At 62.5% G+C, this 19,524-nt stretch overlaps 1 protein-coding gene across 4 annotated transcripts in view; it reads left to right on the top strand.

Annotated features, from left to right (window-relative positions):
- Positions 1–19,524, top strand: part of INPP5A (inositol polyphosphate-5-phosphatase A) — a 179,405-nt gene that overhangs the window by 151,015 nt on the left and 8,866 nt on the right. For all 4 annotated transcript variants that reach the window (XM_067708973.1, XM_067708974.1, XM_067708972.1 and 1 more), the window contains 3 exons: positions 6,799–6,894; positions 7,026–7,100; positions 12,878–12,951. In XM_067708973.1, coding sequence (XP_067565074.1) covers positions 6,799–6,894; positions 7,026–7,100; positions 12,878–12,951 — 245 coding nt within the window. The remainder of the gene's footprint in view (positions 1–6,798; positions 6,895–7,025; positions 7,101–12,877; positions 12,952–19,524) is intronic.

Genomic DNA, 19,524 nt, shown 5'->3' with positions numbered 1-19,524 from the left:
AAGACTTTTTCTGAGCACTTTCCTGCGGAGCCATGAGTTACCTGTGACCGAGGCAGGTTCTGAAGCCGCTGACTCTGCGTCCCTTCTTCTCTCTCCCTGGACGCCTTTAGGACTGAAATGACGTCTGTAGACGCTGGTGACCAAGGACTGGCCCATCCTTGGGACGGATGGTGCTTCTCTCCTGTTCCTGGCGGGTGGGTGGGTGTCCAGGGCACGGGGCTGGCTGGCTGACTCTCCGTACCCACCTCACAGTGACCCAGCGTTGGACCCACACCTCCCACACGCTGGCTTGTGAGTGAGGTGCCAGAGGCAGCCTTTAACCCCTCGAGTCCAAGAGGTGGATCTGGGCAGCCCGGGTCGGGACCCCGTTCTCCTTCCAGAGCTGAGGCAGGTGTGGGGTTAAGGGGGTGCAGCACAGCAGGAGGCAGACCCGGGTTAACGTCCAGAGTCACGGGGGGAGTCACCGCAGAAAAGGTCACGTTTATCCTCTAGAGTGGGATCTGTTTTCCAGTCGTTTGAAATAACTCTAAATGTAAAAGGTAACGATTTTCCATTAACTTGTTCTGAAGAAAACCCACGTAAAGGACTCAGGTCTGTCTGCGCGCCACCGTTCAGAAATCCTTCTCTTTCTCTCTGTGGCCTGTGCTGCAGGAGGATGCAGACGGAACGTTGATTTGTGCGCCTGTTTATTTGTAGACATTTTTATGGCTAGAATTTAACCAAAAGTAACAGGATGACGAGAACAGCCGTGGGATGGGGTGAACTTGATGACGAGAACAGCCATGGGACGGGGTGAGCTTCTCCCTGACGCCTTTGGTTGGCTGGTGGTTTTCAGTGAAGGGTGTGCGTGCCGAGGCCCGGTTTCTCTGACGTCTCCGTGATATTCGGGGGGGACCCCAAGGACTCAGGGCCCTGCAGCCCAGCTGGGGCGGCAGCTCCATGCCGAGCTCCTCAGGTGCAAATTGCTGGCCTCGGCCTGGTTCCTGCTGGACGCACAACACAGAGACGGCGAGGGTGTCCGAGTGCTTGGGGAGGAGATGGCCGCCCCCGCAGGAAGGAGAAGCTGCTTGTGGCTGCGGCTTGCTGGAACCAGGAGCTCACCCTGTTCCAGCTCCCCGACGGCTTCCGCTCCCGGAGCGCGGACCCCTCTGTGCAGAGGAACAGGAGCTGAGCGTGCGGGCCGGTGGGAAGCCGGGCTCAAGGCCGGCCGTGCGTGGCTGCAGGTGGGCGGGGCGTCTCTGGCCCCTGCTCCCGGGAGGTGCCGGCACCGGGGCTGCAGACACAGCTGATGAAGCACCTGCTCTGTTCCCTCTTCTGCTTCCAGCAGGTGGACCCAGAGCCAAGCCCCACGGGAGTGGCCAGAGCGGGGGCCACCGCCCGTCCCCGGGCCGTGGCGAGTGGAGGCTGGGCTCCCCACAGCGCCCCACCCCCGTCGGAGGTCTGGGCCTTTCTGGCCTCACGCCCTGCGTCTGAAACGCAACTCAGAGCAGCCAGCCACCCCCTCACGCGGGGCCTCCAGAGCAGGGTCACTGTCCTTTTGACGTTGCGCAGGAGATGAGGCCACGGATGTCGGGGGGGTGGAGGGTCCTCGAGGGGCCGGGCGGGGCCAGGGCTCCCTCGCGTCTCCCCTGAGATGCCAGAGGCCAGGCCGGCGGCCCGGCCGAGCATCCTCACCCAGGGGCACGCACGTCCGCGCTGTGTTGAAGCCCTTGAGGACGTGTTTCTTTTACGTGCTTTTCCTTTCAGCTTCTTGGGGGTCGGTCGTATGCGCACGTTTGTGGCTGAAGAGAGAACCGGTGGCCACGGCCGGTTGGCCTCTTTGTGCCCCGGCTTTGTTTCCGATTTCACGCTATCAGAGGGCCCGCGTGTTTTCCTGCGTGAAGTTGTCGGGATGAAAGCTCCGGAGCGGGGTCGCACGCCAAGGGCCGGGCATGGAGCCCACCCGCCAGCCTCCCGCCCTCCCCCTGGCCCCTCCGCACAGTAACGGTGTCGAGCAGGCTGGCCCGGCCCTTCGCTGCAGAACCAGCGCTTCCGTCCAGACCAGCTCATTAGTCTCCCATGGGGCCAGAAGGAGCCTCGTCCAAGGCTAAAACAGGGCGGCCAGCTCACCCTCCCCAGCGGTGACCCACTGCGCAGGCGCAGACGGCCAAGCTGGGTCCCTGATGTGGTCAGGGGAGGGGGAGGTGAGGACGCTACCAGCTCCCTGTGTTTTCGGGAACATGTGGCTCTGTGACGGGGCAGGTGGAGTTCCCGCCCCGTCCTCACTCGGGAAGGACCCCAGCGGCGCAGAAGCTGTGTCCGGTCTGGTGGGACGCGGTGTGCAGCGGGCCTCACATTGGAGGCTGCTGGCTGTCCTTCCAGAGGGCCCACGTCCAAATAGAGGCGCTGGAAGCCAGGCCCCAGGCGGCAGGATGCCACCACGGGGACAGAGAGGACCCTGCGGGGCTGGGGGGGCTCCACAACGTCAGGAAGCTGCTCTTTGGGTTATTTTTCATTTCAAGGCTGTTGTATTTTCCACTTGATGGAAAAAAAGGTTAATCCAGCCCCCAAGGTCTGAGCGGGGGACGGGGGACCCCGTGTAGGTGCCGGCTCACCACCCACGCCCTTGACCGGAAGCGGCCTTGTCACTGGCAGGTGGGTGCCGCTGAGAGAATGCTGGACCTCCAGGGGGCTGGACGCCCTTGGTCCCGCTGGTCCCTGTTTCTGGGGGCCCGTTCCGTGGTGTGAGCTTCTCCTGGGGGCCCAGGCAGAAATGGGGGCTCCGCGTTCCGTCCTGCAGGGGGTCTGCGTTTCAATAAAAAGAGGAGTGCTGTCCTCTTACTCAGAATGAGCTAGAACGTTTCCAGTATCTGCTGGGAGTGTCTAAATTTGGGTGCCAGAGTGGCTTGGTGGTTCGTTTTGATTTTGTTTAAACCTCGCTGCTCCCCACGTGGAGGGGAAGAGTGCAGAGGGCTCTGAGGAGAGACGCACGGGGTCGGCCACTGCCTGTACCTGAGACGGCCGCAGTCATCTGGCCACACCGGTTTTCCTCGCTGCCTGAAATCAGGATTAAACCTGCCCCACCCTCTGTGCAGCCCCATGAGTGACGGCACGCCAGACAGTGACCCCGCTCACCGCTTCTGAGCTCAGGCCCTGACGAGCCCCCTTCCCCGGGTGCAGGTGTGTGGGGGAAACCAGAGCGGCAGGGGGCAGGAGGCCACAGGGATGGACTGCACGCGCGTCCCCTGCTGCCCACCACGCTCCGCAGCTTGGACTCCTGGTCACCTGTCTGGGCCCAGCCGTCCCGGGGACCCTGGCACTCCTCGGAGCCTCCTAGAAGCCAGGGCGTGAGGCCCGTCGCTGAGAACGGGGGTGCCTGCGGCTCTCGGGGACCCGGGGGGCTGGCTGCCGGAAGGGGGTCCGTGCCTCCACCAGCACCCAGTCTGTGTCCGACTCGTAAACAGCTGCCAGGATAACTCGGGAACGAGCGTCGTTGGGGCAGGAGGCGGCCCCCTGAGCCCGGCCCCTCATCTGCAGGCCCGAGCGTCCTGCGGGGCACGAGGGGAGGGCGCCACATGCCAGGCTGGCAGGGAGCACCCTGGGGGGCGAGCCCCAGCGCCTGCTGACCCCTCCCCGTGCCCGCACCCTCCGCGGGGTCTAGAACCTGCAGGGCAGGGCCCACACTCGGGCTGTGGGCCAGTGGGCTTCTTCGGGGTCCCTCAGAGACCCCTGCACGCTCACATGTTGGGACTCTCGACTCCGGTGGAGAGAGACCCAGACGCAGTCCCCAGGCCACACCGGGCTTTGCAGACAGAAGCCAGACCAGCTATTCGTGTTCATTCGAAATATGCTTCCAATACCTGCGTCGCTTCCTATGTTTTCTCAGGTGGAGAAAATAGGTAGAATGGAAGTGTGTTTTGATTCTCTTTTTGCCTCTGAGGAGAGAACAAACCCGCTGGGCCGCTGGGCAGGCCTGTGCCGATGGGGCAAGCCCCGAATTTCTGTCCTGGCCGCCTGGGAGCTCTGTAAGACAGGTTGCGTCCCCTCAGCTCTCCTCCACACCGTGTGGCCTGCCGGCCATTCCCTGCCTGCCCCCAGCCCCCCTCAGGCCCTGTCTCCACCTCTCACGCTGCCACCCCGGCCTTTGCCCCACCAGGGCCCTCCACCTGGAACCCGGCTCCATTAGCTCCGTTACACGGTCACCATCTCTCTAGTTACCCCGACACCCAGACCCAGGCGTGCCCCCCTGTATACACTGCACGTCCTGGACGCCGACCACAGGTGCCCGCCGACCACAGGTGCCCGCCGGCCCGGCCTACGCTGGGTCCTTTGGAAACTTGGGGTGTGTGTCAGCTGGGGCTCCTGGGGGATCCCCTTCCTCCGGGCCCAGCGTGCTGGGTCCAGACAGAAGCCGGGTCTCTGGAATCACAATAACTGAGTCTGAAGCCTTGGCGAGCCATCAGTAAACGCAACTGAGACGCTTTTTTTAATGCCTGCTACCTCTCGAAGTGGATGCACAGAAGAGAGCCTTATGGCTTTTATTTACCATTTAGAAGCTTAGTAATTACAATGAGAAAACGACCGGTGTGCCTCTGACCTCCACAGACGGAAACTTACCGCCCGAACTTTCCAGAAGGCGCGTCGTGACCCAGACTCTGAAACCCGCCGTATCCCCCAGGTCAGGCTTCTCAGACTCGAATGTTCCCGACCAGCTCCTGGCTGACCCCAGGGCCTGTCCTCGAGTGCGGGGCTGGCTGTCCCCCCACCCCCGCGCCAGTCTGGCAGAGAGCAGAGTGGGTTCTGTAAGGCCGCGTTCGTGGGCTTGCCTGTGGGGACCCCAGGGGCTCTGTCTGCATAGAAGTTGGACCCTGGTGGGGAGCGTTCGTGACGGCGGGATGGGGGCAGTGGGGGGGGCAGCCCTGGGAGGAGCGGGGCCAGCTGCACAGGCGCCCTGAGCCCCAGGGGGCTGTGCGGATTCAGTGGCTGTAAGACTGCGGGACTCGCAGGAAACGCTGCACGCTGCGCCTCTGGGCTGACACCGGCGTGGGGTCCTGTGGGCACCGCCCCAGCAGCCTGTGCCCCTAAATTCCAAGTGAAACACCAGGGGCTCCGGGTGCCAGCAGGACAGTGCTGGGCCGCCTCTCCTGTGCCCTTCCTGCCGCTGCTGATCGTGAAATGAATCTTACGTGGCTCTTTAAGATAACATTTGGGAAATTGTTTTCTCCTTTCAAAAGAGGAAAATGCCTTCCTGTAAGCAGGCGAGCCGGAAAGGCCCTGGCCCAGGGGTTTCTGCATGAGTGGTCACGACTGCGATTGAAAGGCCCGCCCGGGAGGAGGCCTGGCGGGTGTGGGAGAGAGGCCCCTCCAAGGGCTGGGCCGGTCAGATGTTTATCCTCTGGGAGCCCGTCTGAAGTGGCGAGAGATAAAGCAATTTTTTAAAAAGTTTCCAGCAGATGCCTTTGGGAGAAGACCATGAATTTCCTGAATCGTCGGGCGGCTACAATGCCGTCTGCCTGCCGGGCCTCCCCATTCACTGGGCTGAAGCCACTTAAGCGCATTAGCATCTGGATGGGGTGACCTCCTCGCCGGGGGCTGGGCAGGGTGGCCGCGCTGGGCCGGATGGTCCAGGCGCTTGTTCTAATCCGGCCGTTTGAAGGCGGCCAGACTGATTTGTGACACATGAGTCCAGAAGCCACTGTGGGGGGCTTGACCTGAGTAGCTGTCTGTGCTCTGAATGCCAACGCCTGTCCTGGAACGCGCGGCCCAAGGGGGATCGGCTTCCGGCTTCCGGGCCTCCCCGGGCCCTGGGGCCTGTTGCGGGAGGATGTCCCGCAAAGCCGGCTGCTTTGAGCCTCTGAGCCCCGCGGCCTCTGAGCCCCGTGGCTCTGCCGTGAAGTGACCTCACGAGGGCTCCTTAGACAAAGAGGGTTTTTTTTAAGTCAACATTAGTTCAGTTGCGGTGGTCTTACTTTCTTTCTTTTTTTAATAAAAATCACCTAGTGCTTTTTCCAAAACAGCCCTATCGAGGTATAACTTACACGCGAACTGAAATCCAGCTGTGACCTTCTCACCCCACCTGGCCTCCGCGGCCCCCGCTCTGTCCTTTCTGGACTCCGCGTGGATGGACTTTCCCGAAGGGAGGGGTGCGGGGCCTGGTCTCCGCACATGCTCGCCGGCACTTGCCGTGCACCTGGGGTGTCTCTCAGCCCGTTTAGAGCTGCACTTCGTCTCTGCGGTGTTGGTGTGGTCAGCGCGGCCCTGCGGTGCCCCTAACTGCACCAGGCCTCGCGGCCTCTGCGCCAGCCTCCACCCTCGTCCTGACTGGGGAGCAACCCTGTTTAACCCCCATCCTGCTGCCTTTCCTCGCCCCACACCCAGGTTGGGACAGGGAGGATTTTCTAAAGGAGTCTGGATTTAATAGAGTTTTCAGCCTATCTGCAGTCAGCCTGTCACCCGTGCCCTTCCGTCTGCCCCGCCGCAGCTGGTGGGCGTCCCTGCCCAGGGCCCCCGGCGTGGCCTCTGTGTCCCCCGTGCTGCCCCCGGGGCCTGTCTGGCTGCCCTTCACTGTCCCTCCCGCTGTGGCTGTGGAGGACCGCCAGTCAGACTGTTCCCTGCCCAGCCTCCACAGGCCCCCTGGTCCCTGGTCCTCGGGGCAGCCTGGGGCGGCGGGCAGAGGGCCGGGTGTGCGGCCCCGCGTGTCTGGAGCCGCGGGTCCCTCCACGGGAGGTGTGAGCCCCTGAGCCGAGGTCGGGGAGCGGTGGAGGCGGGCAGCGGGCTGGCATGTCTCCGGGGACTGAGCTCCTTCCGTGTCTTTCCCAGACTCTCTGCACAAAGGCCACGATGCAGACCGTCCGGGCCGCCGACACCAACGAAGTCGTGAAGCTGATATTCCGAGAGTCGGACAACGACCGGAAGGTGAGCCCCTGCGCAGCTGTCTGTGCTCTGAATGTCAGTGCCTGTCCTAGGTGCGGGGGGTGCCGTGCCCGGTGGGCCCCGCGGCGGGAGAGGTGGGGCCCCGCCTGCTCTGACGGCCCTTCCCTTGGCAGGTGATGCTCCAGCTCGAGAAGAAGCTCTTCGACTACTTCAACCAGGAGGTCTTCCGGGACGACAACGGCACCGCGGTGAGCTCTGGCATCCGACGTGCGGCTGGTCCCCTAGCAGCTGCTGTGGGGTGCCGACCCCTCCCAACGCCCCCGCTTCCCCAGAGCCATGCTTCCCGGTGCCGTCACAGCCTGTGGGTCGGCTCCTGAACCCTCACCCTCCCGTCACTTCTCCACTGGGCCCTTCCTGGGGGCGCGTCCTGCCGCCGGCTGGGCTGTGGCCACCCGCCTCGCTGCCTGTGCCGGCCAGTGTGGCTCTCAACACTGGGGTCCTCCCCGGTGAGAGGCAGAGGGCTAGGAGCTTTGGCTGCGGAACCCCTGGTTCAGGGCCGGCCCACAGAGGCCTGGGCTTCCTTTGGAAAGAAAGAGAACCACCGTGCAAACTGGCGGGGGCATCTCTGTGGCTGCTGCGAACGCACGTGTGTGCGTGTGTGTGTGTGCAGAGGGAAGTATTGGTATGTGTGAGCGGACGCCTGCCGTTCAGACCACCCGGCGGGCACGGCCCCTGCAGCGGGAGAGCCGACGGGGCCCTGCGCCTGCGGTGCCCTTTACTTCTTGTGCGCCAGTTGGGCCTGCTTTTGACGCATCGGCGCCTGAGGGCGGTCGGGACGCCTGCGGGAGCCTCACCGCACGCCCAGGTGTGCACCTGTGCCTCCCCCTCCCGCCTCCTGGGGGCCTTTCTGGTCTTCCCGCCCTGGTAAGGGGCCGTCTGTACCATTGTCCCCATTTTCAGTTCCCGGTTCACCCCACCTCGCCTGCTTGCCACCAAGGCCATTGTCACCCCCCAGGGGCGCCTTTACCCCAAAGGCCAGGGATGCGCTTGGATTTCAGGGCCTGCCTCCGAAGCGCCCCCCCGGACCACACCCCTCATGGGTCAGCTCCCTGGTCCCCCTCTGCCCCCAGCTCAGCTCTTGTGCCCTGGGCGCCCCTGAGTGGCCGGGTCACCCGTTGGGTCTTGAGTTTCCAGCGCTGGACGGTGCCTCTGTCTCGCGTCTGCCTCAGGCCCCTCCGAGCACCGGCTCCAGCCCGGCTGGGGGCTCCATGCCTCTGTGTGGGAGGACCCCTAGCTCTCGTGCCAGGCGCTCAGAAGAGGGCTCACGTCTAAGTGGAGAGGGGCTCTCCAGATGTCCAGCAGACTCTGCCAGCCCGTGAACCCGCCCTACCTTCCTGTCCTCCCCGGAAGCCCTCGTCCCCCGCCGGGCCTCCCTCGCCTTGCACGTCCGGCAGCTCCTGGGCCTGGACTCGCCACACGTCTGAGTCTGCCGCCCCCGGCCGTCGCCCCCCCGCCTTCTTCCCGACCCCTGCCCCTCTGTCCACCCCCAGCCTGGAGCCCGCCCGGGCCTGGTCACACGCCCACCCAGTCAGGCCCAGCTTTGGGCCTTGGCCACCTCCCACCGCCGTCGGGTAAAGCCCGGGACGCTGACCTCTCCTCCGAGGCGCGGATCACGCCCGGGGCCTCTGTGCTGACCCCCCCACCCCTCCTGCAGCCGCACGGGGGGCACCTCTGCCCCCGCGGATGCTCCGAGCCGCCTCACACACTTCCCCCTGCCTGTCGTGCTGCGTCCCCGCGTCCCCGCGGCCAGTTCCCAGCTCGGCTGCGCAGGGGGCCTCGGGTCCCGGTGCGGTGGGCTCCTGCTGTGTCCCGCAGCGCCTGGGCTCAGCACACGGCACTCACGGCTCAGCTGCGGCCCTGCTGGGCTGGACGGGAGGCTCTGTAGGGCGCGGCCGTGTCTGGCTGCCGTCCTGTGACTTCCCAGGCCCGGAACACGTGGGGCAGGTTTGGGGACACGACGCGTTCAGTGTGCCTCTGTGGGGTGAGGTGCCCAGGAGACTCGGGGTGCCGTCCGCTCCCTGGGCAGCCGTGCGACCCTCTGAGCTTGGAGTAGGGTGGGCGGGGTGGGCTTTGAGGGCCCCTAGCACGGAGACGGCCCCTCGAAGCCAGGGACAGTGTGGTTACCAGGACGAGCAGAAAGCGGAGACGCCCTGGGAGGGGAACGGTGGACACAGAGAGTGGCGCTGGGGTGGCCAGGGGGCCAGAACATTCTGGAAGGAGCCAGGACACTGGCGAGAAGGAAGGTCCACCGTGTGAGGGAGAAACAGGGTCCTGAGGCAGGTATGCGGGGCGGGGGGGAGGGGGCACGGGGATGTCACGGTGGGTCCAGAGTCCCCGCTGCCCTCGGTTAGCACTTAGAGAATGTGTCACCACCCTGGAAACTACAGATGTCACCGTTAGACGTAAGATCTAGTTCTGTATTTATTCACCATGTGAAATTGTGCTCCTTTAAGGTGGAGCAAAGTTAGTTTGAGTATCTGGGAGAAGTTTGAGGCTGACTCAGATGAGAAGACGCAGTGGAGTCGAAGCAGAGACGGGGTCTACACGTGGGTCTGGAAGGCCCGTGGCCCCGCCTGTCGGGTCAGGAATCTCCGGGGAAGGGGGCGGCCTCGTGCGTCCCCGTGGTGCAGGGCCGAGGCTCCGCGGTAACTGCCCCAGCAGCTCGGCGTGTCAGTCCCACTTGGGAGGCGGGCGTCCAGACCCCCCTGGGGGACGATGCATGGCCTGCAGAGCCCTCAGAGGACATCTTACCTTCACGCGAGACGCCCACAGCAGGATGGATGTGCTGCTCCGGCCTCGGCCCCCAAATCCATCTCATCCTTGATCAACCACCAGCCTTGTTCCCACCTGACAGAAATTTAATTCAAGCTGGCTCTGAAAATAATTATTGTATTTTAAGAGTAGTAATCATTGGCCGGGACATGATTGAATGTGTCCATGCCTATTGACTTTTTCTATGATTTATAGCTTTGTTTAGTCGATATTCCCATCGAAATTGTATAATTAATTATAAGTGTGGCTGTCAGGGCTGCAGGATGGAGTGCCCTGGTGAGGATTTGGAGAGATTAAATTTTCTGCGGCTGTCCCAGGGCAGGGCGCGTGAGTTTCCACCGCGCTCGGCCTGTTGGATAGAGATGTTTTCTGGGTGTGTAGCAACTGCTCCAGCTCGGGGCGCATCGATTTTCCGGCTCTTTCCCTTTATCAGCGCGGCGTCTCTGCAGTAACTGAGGAATGTGTGCAGCCGGGACAGCGCCTGACAGATACGTACGATCAGCCACCGCTTAATCATCGTCTACACACGCCCTGCTCTGTTTTTCACTTTGTAATCAAGAAGAATGTTAAAGATACATGTGAAATTGGTTACCACTTGTGAAAAATCTCAGAGAGATACAGGTTACCCTTTCAACAGAAATGCACTGTCATTTCTAATCAGAAACACCTCACGCTGGCCTCCTGTGGCAGCAGCCGTGGCTCCATCCCCCATCGTTCCCGTGGACTCAGGACATGGAGCCGTGGGGGCCGTGGGGCAGCAGGAACAAAACACAGCCCCGGGTACAAAGCGTGTAGGAAGCACTCCACAGTAGAGTGAGTCCACAGACATCAGATAACTGAATACTTGATAAAAATTATAAGATGAGATTTAAAGGTATTGAAAACATGAAAGCATCCGAAACATAAACAGATACCATACCCTGAAAAAAGTAGGCAGATTAAAAGATATGAGAAATGCTAGCAGCGGTCACTGAGGTGGAAGTCTCCACAGGTGAGTTAAGTGTCAGGACGGACGCAGCCGGACAGCGGAGCTGAGACCCCAGCGCGGCGCGCAGACCTCGCAGGTCGCTGGGAGGCAGCGCCTGGAGGCTCAAGGCGGGGCCGGAAGGCCTGGTCCTCAGGAGCTCGGCGAGTCCTGAGCCGAACGCCAAACGCGAAGACGGAGCGCAGCCCGAGCGCCAGGGCCCCACAGGAAGGACGCGGGCAGCGGGCCTTGTGGGAGCGACAGCCGCCGCCAACCGAGGGATCGGCGGGAGGCCCCGCGGCGGGGCCGGAGCAGCGGCACTGAGCGAGCGTGCGGGCTCTGCGGACACGCGCGTGCCCGTCGCGCACAGGACGGGGCGGCGAGCCCATCGGGACGCCTCGCGGACTTACCGTGTCCAGGATATTCCTCTTCTTCTCTCAAGGGTCTGAGTTAAAGTTGGGAGAAGCTGAAAGGCTTGGCCGCTCTCGGTGGGCGAGGCTCGGGCCGCTCAGCGCCTGCAGGTTCCCAGGTGCTGGACCGAGTCCTCTGGGTGGGGGAGGCCAGTCGTCAGGGGTGCCGTGGATGCACCTCTCCTGACGGTCGCGCCTGCCTGCAGCCGCCACGCAGCATCACGGCTGTCTTCCCGTCTGACCTGCGAAGCCCAGGAATTCACGCTTGGAGCGTTGTGGATGAGACATGCTCGCCGGCCTCCGCGGGGGGGTGTGTACCTGCGAGTGTGATGCGAGGGCATCTCTAGGCCCACATGCGTGCAAACACGTGTAAGCACAGGACTGGTCCAGGCCTCACGCTCATGCTTCACCGCCCCCCTCACACACACACACACAGTTCTCCTCCATCCCCGGCACCCCTGAGGTGCTAACTCTGCAGCCTTCCAGAAGCTGTTTGGCCTGGGCTGCTCCCTGGAAGTGGGGTGTGTTTCTCCTCGATGCAGAGGCAGGGGCCACTGGGGCCGGGAAGCTGAGGGGCTCAGCCGTCCCCCCATGCCCGCCCCCGCCCTTCCCCTCCCGCACCCACAGCTCCTGCCCTGTGCCTCCCCTCCCCCATCCCAAAACCCTTCCCCCACCCCATGCCCCTCCCCATCCTGCATCCCCTCTCCTGGCCCTGCACCCCTAGGGCCCCTGGCATGGCCACCAGGGGGTGCTGAGTGGGGTGAGGTTTGCCACGGGTGCTTCTTCGCAGCAGATATGGGCTCACGAGTGTCACCTGTGGGGTCCAGTATCCAAGCCTCGCCAGGCAGGGTCCAAGGCTCTTTGTGCCCCCGTCTCCGGGTGTCCAGGATGCTGCAGGACCCTGTGTGAGACTGAAATCAGGCAGCTGTGTCTGAAGTGGTCCCGTCTATGCAAAAGGAGCTTTGGTTTATCCCCCCACGCAAACCACAGACGCCATCAAGGGCTCCTGCCGGGGGAGGTGTCAGCTCTGCCTCCCTCTGACCGGCCGATGGCTGGCCTGGTGCACGCAGGCTCAGCGGCGAGGGCCACGTGCAGGTGGCGTAGGTAGCAGCCTGGCGCCCGGTAATTGCTGTGGCACGGCACCGCTAACTGCACGCTCTGGGAGTGATGGGTGAGGTAGCAGAGGGAGAGGACGGGTGTGGCCTCGGGCTCCCGCACAGCTGCAGGGCACGTGAGTGATGACCGCGTCCCCAGGGTGTGCGTGGCCATGGTGGCCAGACACTGCCAGTGCCCTTCCCTCCTGGGGGCACGGTGCCCCGTGGGGTGTGGCTCTGAAGGGTCCCTCAGGGCCAGGTCTTATTTTTTATCTTCCCGTGTGAGGTCAGTGCTCTTACTCTTTTGACTTAGTTTGGGCAAAACGGAGTCCCCCCTGCTGGACACTGCCTGAGGGCACCTCGGAGGCGACGCCAGCGCCCGCGGCGGCTGCACCGCGTGGTCTCAGCAGGGCGAGGTGGCCCTGCGTGGCCAATCAGCACAGGTAGTGGGGGTCCAGCGCCGGCGGCAGAGGGGCTGAGTCCGGAGCAGGGCTCGCACAGGAGGGCCTGCAGGGTGCCCGGTCTCTCCGGCCGCACGCCCGGGGGGCCCGCCCTCGGGAGGCCTGCACGCGGCCCGGGTGATGTGCAGGGCAGGTGCTGGAGCAACACCTGTTTCCAGGAAGTTGCAGGTCCCTGCTGCAGACAGACCCTCCCCCAGGGCTTCTTGGTGCCCCCTGGGAGGCAAACCAAAGTGACCCTGTATTTTTTCTGTTTCTTTCCTTCAGCTCTTAGAATTTGACAAAGAGCTGTCTGTCTTTAAGGACAGACTGTATGAACTGGACATCTCGTTCCCTCCCAGGTAAGGACCGCCGCTCGCTGGGCCAGCAGGTAACTGCCCTCCTGTCCGTGCATCTGTCTGTGCCCACCTGTGCCTCCTCCCCCTCCCCCACCCCCACTGAGCACAGCAGGGGTCTGTTCGCTCCTTTCTCCCAACATGGCCTCTCAGATTAGCCTACGAGGGACCCACACAGGCAGCTCTGTGTTCTGGATCTTTCTGGAACCGTCGTGGCGTGGGCTTTGGTTTGGTTTGTCCATGTTTGTCTTTCTCGGGTATGTAAGCTTTTGCTGGGTTTTGCTCTGGTGTTCCCAGAGTCTTGAAATCTGCAGGAATAACAGTGCGTTCCCTCCCGACCAGCCCGGGGCTGCAGAGGGCCGGGGTGGGGGGAGAGAGACGATTACGAAGTGGCCAGGACACCGGGTGGGCGCTCGGCCCGCGGGCCCGTCTGGAAGGACACGGATGCCGCATCACGGGCTTCTCCCACCCATCTCTCTCCTTTCATGGATTCCAAGTACGAATTCTTATCACTTGGGAGAAAATGGGCCTTCGGCAGGTTCAGGGAAGCTTTCTCAGGTAGACGGGACCTGGTGAGCAAGTGGGGCCGAGAGCGCTGCCTGGCCCCCCCTCGTCTGCGTCGGGCCTGGCAGTAAACGCGTCAGATCCACGTCAGGGAACGGTTGGCATCAGAACGCGCTGGGGAGCCAGGTCCTCTCAGGCTCCCTCTGAAGGTCACCCCCTGCTTCCTGGGCCACACTCCAGTGGTCAAACGTGTGCAGGCTTGAAGGTTCCCCCACCATCCACTGGACATGGGACTCGCTACGGGTCCAGGCTCTGGCCAAGGCGGCCGGGCGCTCGCAGCTCAGGGTCGGCGCCCAGACCAGCGGTGCGAGGTTCAGGGGCCAGAGAAGCAGGGACCTGGGCCCTTGGGGTGCCTGGTGAGCCCCCAGCAGCGGCTCCAACACCTGTGAACTCGTGACTCAGCGTTTCAGGATCAGAAGGGCGGCCCTCAGCAGCGCCGTCCGGGTGCTGACCACCACGTTGCCCTCAGTCTCTGACGCTACTTTAAACGCACACGTCACGTGCGGTGAACCGTGCTCCCAGGTGCAGCTGAAGTCGAAAGACGTCCCGAGGGACTTGTTCAGCCGCGCCTCCTGAGGGTAGTGCTGGGGTCTGGAGCGCCCCTCCCGCTTGACCGGGGTCCAGCGCCTCTCTCAGGGCTGTGGAGCCGGCCAGGGGGGAGGGGGCCTGGGGCTGCCAAAGGCATAGCCCTGTGGACGTGTGCCCTGAGCTGGCGTCAGCCCCTCGAGCGTCTCCCAAAGGCCGCAGCCTTGAAGGTCACCCAGGTGCGAGGCGCAGAAGATGCAGGCAGGACCGGCCACAGGACCTCGTGGTCCGTGCTCAGGTGGCCGAGGGACGGGCCCCCACCCCTAGGCAGCAGAGAGACTGGCACGTCCAGAGTCGGGAGGGACAGGGCTGCGTGGTCCAGCCAGGCCCCGGCTGGCGGTCTCCAGGAAGCAAGGGCCGTCCCCCCGGAAGGCGGCCGTAGCCCCGGCCTCTGAGATCCCAGTGGTAGGTGGGGGTGGGCATGCTTTGGTGCCAAGCCGGAGGAACTCCAGGGAGAGCCTGGGGTTCGTCAGGGTACCTGGGGCTGCGGGCACCTCGAGGGCACCTGCGCTCAGTCTGGGGCACACCTGCCTCGGTGTTTGATGGACTCGTGTGGCAGGAGAATGACCCCGAGAGGTCCCGCCCTCGTCTGGGAACCTGTGGACGTCCCGTGACTTTGCAGGTGCGTTAGGAATGTGCCCGTGCTGTAGGGGTGGCGTCCTGGGCCGCGGGGCCCCCCGCAAGCCCATCACAGCAGAGGCCCCCGTCCTCCTGGAGGTGGCGGCCGCCACCCGAGGGAGGTGGCCTGGGCGGGGCAGGCCGCCGGGGGCACTGGGAGGACCATCAATTTAGGGGCCGGATTTTCTCCCTTTAACTGGGAAGTAGCATTCGAAGTCTTCTGAGGTGGGAAAAATCGTGGTTTACAGACTGAGTCATCAGCTCCCAAAGCTGGGGGTCCAGCTCACGGTAGGAAATATACCTGGCCTGTCAGCCCTGTCACAGCCAGTGGTGCAAGACCCAGCAAAGGCTCCTGAGGCCTTTCCGGCCACTGCCTGGCTCAGCCATCCCCCCCCCCCCCACTGCCCAGGTCATCTCCCCGCACTGTCCAAGTCACCCACCCCTCCCCCGCTTCCTCCCGCACTGCCCATCTTCCCCTCCTCTGGTGCCTGGGTCACACCCATCCCCCTCCCTTGGCTCTGTTGCATTTTAAAAGCATGTTTGTGACCATCGGGCAGAGCTCACAGCCCCCCTGGGTTGCCACGTGGGGTCTGGAGGGCTGTTCCAGACGTGGGACAATGTCAGCGGAAGCAGAAGCGGGACAGCAGGAGGGACTTGGTTAGAAACGGTGGCTGTGTGGTTTGGTACCCAGATGTGGTCTCTGACTGTGCCGGAAAATAAGTGATCTCAGGCGTGCTGTGTGTGTGTGTGTGTGTGTGTGTGCAGGAGCGTGAGCTCCTTGCACACGTGTGTAGTGTGTGCACAGGATTGTGCATGAGTGTATTCACCTGTGCACACTGGAGGCACGTGTGGGTGTGGCAGCGCATGGGGGTGGGTGCATGTGTGTGCACGGTATGTGCACGTGTGTGCAGGGGTGTGTGTGTACCTGTGGGTGTGTTGCAGGACGTATGCGATCGGATTATAGGCTGATTGCGTGTGTCTGTGCAGTGCATGGGCTTGCGTGTGTGCATATAGTATCCACACGTGCACAGATATGGGTGTGCACATGGAGTGTACGTACATGGTGTGGGTGTACACGTGTGCATGCAGAGTTGTACGCATACATGGTTGTGTGTGCAGACGTGTGGTATGTGGGTGTATGTGCATGGGTGTGTGCAGTATGTCTTGGGGTGGGGGCGGGTTGTGTATGCACATGTGCACGGTGTGTGTACGCATGGACCTGTTTGTGGTGTGGGTGTGTGTGCGTGCGTGCAAGTACATGGCTGTGTACAGGTGTGCATTGCACAGTGTGGGTATTGTGTGCATGAGCCGTGTTTGCACATGTACATGGTGTGTGCACATATGAGCGAATAGGTGTTTGCATGTACATGGGTATTTACATGGTGTGTGTGCATGTGCATGGTGTGTGCATGAGCTTGTGTGCAGTTCGCGCATGTGGTGCAAAACTCGTGTGTATACGTGTATGCACGTGTGCTTCCTGGGTGTATGCACTGCACGGGTGGGGGTGTTGCTGGGGCATGCAGGGGGTGTCCTCTGTGCACAGCTACTAGCCTAGGGCCATCTCCCGCTCTTGGAAGCTGTCGGGGGCATCTGGCCTGGAGCGGTTTCCGGCCTGGAGCGGTTTCCTTGCAGACCGTCCATCTATCGCTTCTCTCCGAGCTGAGGGGTGGGAGCCACTGAGGAGCCGCCTGAGGAGCCTGGCACCCGGGCTGCCCTGGTCCTGCGCGGGGAGGGGCAGGCGGGGGCAGGTGGGCAGGGGAGGCGCCCTGGAAGGAGGCAGGAGTCTGCGGGGGTGCCCGCCCGCTGCACGTCCTGCCCACAGGGCCGTCCTGCGTCCAGGCTCCACCACGCTGCCCTCTTTGAGGTGGAAAGGCGGAACCTCCCGCTTCTGTTTCTTCTGGTGTGGCTGAGCCCGTGGGGACCTCTCCGGAAGCCGCGCTGATCAGTGAGGGACACCACGTCTGCGTTTGTCTGCGTGGCCTCGGGCAGGGCGGGGTGTGCATGTGGCAGCCCCTCAGTCACAGAGAAGGGCCACGCCAGCCCCTTCCCACGCTCCCGAGGCCCGTGTCATCCTCACGACTGCGTTCTGTGAAAACGGCCCTTCCCTCCCACGTGGCCAGGCGGTCGGGACAGAGGCGCGTGGGCTCCGAGGCCGTGGGCCCTCGCGCGTGGCTCTGGGCGTTTGTGGGGACGGTCTGTGCTTCACTGGCTGCCGGACTCTGGCCCCTCCTGGGGGCGGGGCCGGGGGGTGTGGGCAGTGTCCGTTCAGGGGGTAGTGGGCACCCCAGGCCGTCGTGCCTGTCCTCACCCAGCTCTCCTCTCTGTGAGGCCTGTTTGCCAGCTTGTCAGCCAGGGAATTAGCGAGAGCCATGGGCATCCCTGGTGCCAGCGGGCAGTGCCGCGGGAGCAGGGTGTCCTGAGCAGCATCCTCTGGCCGTCGCGCCTGGTTTTCAGAACCTTTCTGCGCCTTTTGCCTTTGTTATCCAAGCAGTGGACTCACTGCAAACTGGCTGCGGAGTCCTGTTCCCCGTTCTGGTGGAGGCGAGCACTCAGCTGCTGGGGGCCAGGGGCTGGGGGCGGGGTCAGTGCAGAGCCTGGAGTGGAGGCCACCGGGGCCCCCGTGGCTCCAGGCTGTGGCTAATCGCATACCCGGGACAGTCCTCAGAGATGCTCAAGCAGACAGGTCTCCTAAGGAGAGCGAGGGGGCGGGGGCGAGTTTCTCGAGCAGAGGCATTCGTGACTGTTCTCCGCGGGCTCACAGAACTCCACTCCTAATGGATCGTAACTCAGTGCTGTGTGTCACTTTGCTGGAAGAGGTGCTAATATTTCAGGCGTTTGTAGAGCCTTCAATTCTCGTTCTTCTCAGCCTCGGGGACAGTTTTGCACCTTCGTGAGGGACAACCACGAAGTGACCGGCGGGGTGGGGTAGAGGCAGGGAGCGCGGCCAGGCCAGGCTAGTGGGCGCACGGGGTGCCCGCCATAGAGACCCTCCGGGGCCCACCCTGCGCTCCAGATGATGCCCGCCAACCCCAAGTGGCCAGGGACGGCACTCGGGGCCAGGCCAAATGAAGGCCTTTAAGGCCACGTGGTGTTTCCACGTGCTGGTGACGTAAAAGTCTTTAAGTTCGTGCTCAGAATAACTGGTGGGCAAAGAGTGTGACGCTGGCGCTGGCATGAGCCGTGCCCACCTGGTCTGTCTGTGTGACCGGCCTCGAGGCCGGTTGTTTGCAGTGGACGAGGCGACAGTCAGCTTTCCGCGTCCTGCGTTGTCATCCTGTCCACCCTCCCTGCTCTCCGGCCCAGCGTCCGCTTGCGGCTCCCACTCTCAACCCGGATTTGGGCCGATCGCGGGAGCCCCCCTTTCCTCTCCCCAGGATGGCCCGGCGTGAGTGGCAGTGCTTTGGGACGCCCCAGAGGTGACCGCCAAAGCCTGCCCTGTGCACCCAGCAGGGAGTTTCTAACTTAGAGTGTCTTTCTGAGTTACTGTCGTTGGTTTTAAAATAAAGAGATCAAAGTATGAATATGAGATGGCTTAGCTGCCTTTTCCACTAATGTGGTGGCAGCAGGCTTCCCGTGGTGTGGAATCCTCCCGCGGCCCTGCACGCAGCCCTGCCGTGGACCCAAGTCCCTGTGGAGCGCTGCTGCCCACCTGTGCCCTCAGAACCGCCCCTGCCGCAGGAAGCCTCCCGTCACTGAGGCTCGAGAATTCCCAGAGGTGGCGGGATGCGCCCCACACGCTCCCCTCTCGTCCCACTGACTCCTAAACTGTGTCTCCCAGGCCTGAGATTCAATCAAGGAAGTATTCGCGTGGCTTCGCCTGGGTGGGGCTGAGGAGGGGACCGCCCCCAACACCATGACAACAGCAAGCAGCGTCTCCGTGTAATCGCAAACATAGAGCTTACCTTCCAGCCCCTGACAGGGTCTCGGGGCCCCTGGGGGTCCACACGTCACGGCCGAGAACTCCCCAAACCTGGAAGTAACCAAAACGCCGCCTTTAGCGGATAGATGTCGGCCGCTGAAGCGGCCGGACCGCTGCTCCCTGCGGGCCTGGGAGCAGCGGGAACCAAGGGGCCGGGCGCTGCTGTCTGTGGCGCGGGAGCCGCCGGGGTGTGGAGGGGTGCTGCGGCCCCTGCGCTTGTGGCCCTGCGTGACACGTGTGCCTCAGAGTGAAGCTGACCGGGGAGGTGGACAGACGCACAGAGTACACACCTCGCCAGAGAAAAGTCACACCTTCCCAAGGACGGACAAGAACGCTCCATGGTGGGAAAGAGGTTTTTACTGGGCAAGTTACTTACAGAGAAAGATCCAGTGAGAGCTTTCGAAAAAGACAAAAATATACACAACACAGGGATGAAATATATCACATGGCAAAAATATATACAACACAGGGATGAAATATACCACACGGCAAAAATATATACAACACAGGGATGAAATATACCACATGGCAAAAATATATACAACACAGGGATGAGATATACCACACGGCAAAAATATACACAACACGGGGATGAAATATACCACACGGCAAAAATATATACAACACGGGGATGAGATATACTGCACGGCAAAAATATATACAACACAGGGATGAAATATACCACACGGCAAAAATATATACAACACGGGGATGAGATATACCACACGGCAAAAATATACACAACACGGGGATGAAATATACCACACGGCAAAAATATATACAACACAGGGATGAGATATACCGCATGGCAAAAATATACACAACACGGGGATGAAATATACCACACGGCAAAAATATATACAACATAGGGATGAGATATACCGCACGGCAAA

The sequence above is a fragment of the Pseudorca crassidens genome, chromosome 16 (genome assembly GCF_039906515.1).
Source record: "Pseudorca crassidens isolate mPseCra1 chromosome 16, mPseCra1.hap1, whole genome shotgun sequence".
Classification (NCBI taxonomy): Eukaryota; Metazoa; Chordata; class Mammalia; order Artiodactyla; family Delphinidae; genus Pseudorca; species Pseudorca crassidens.
The sequence above is the reverse complement of the archived record's forward strand: the minus strand, read 5'-3'. Positions and strand labels throughout refer to the sequence as shown.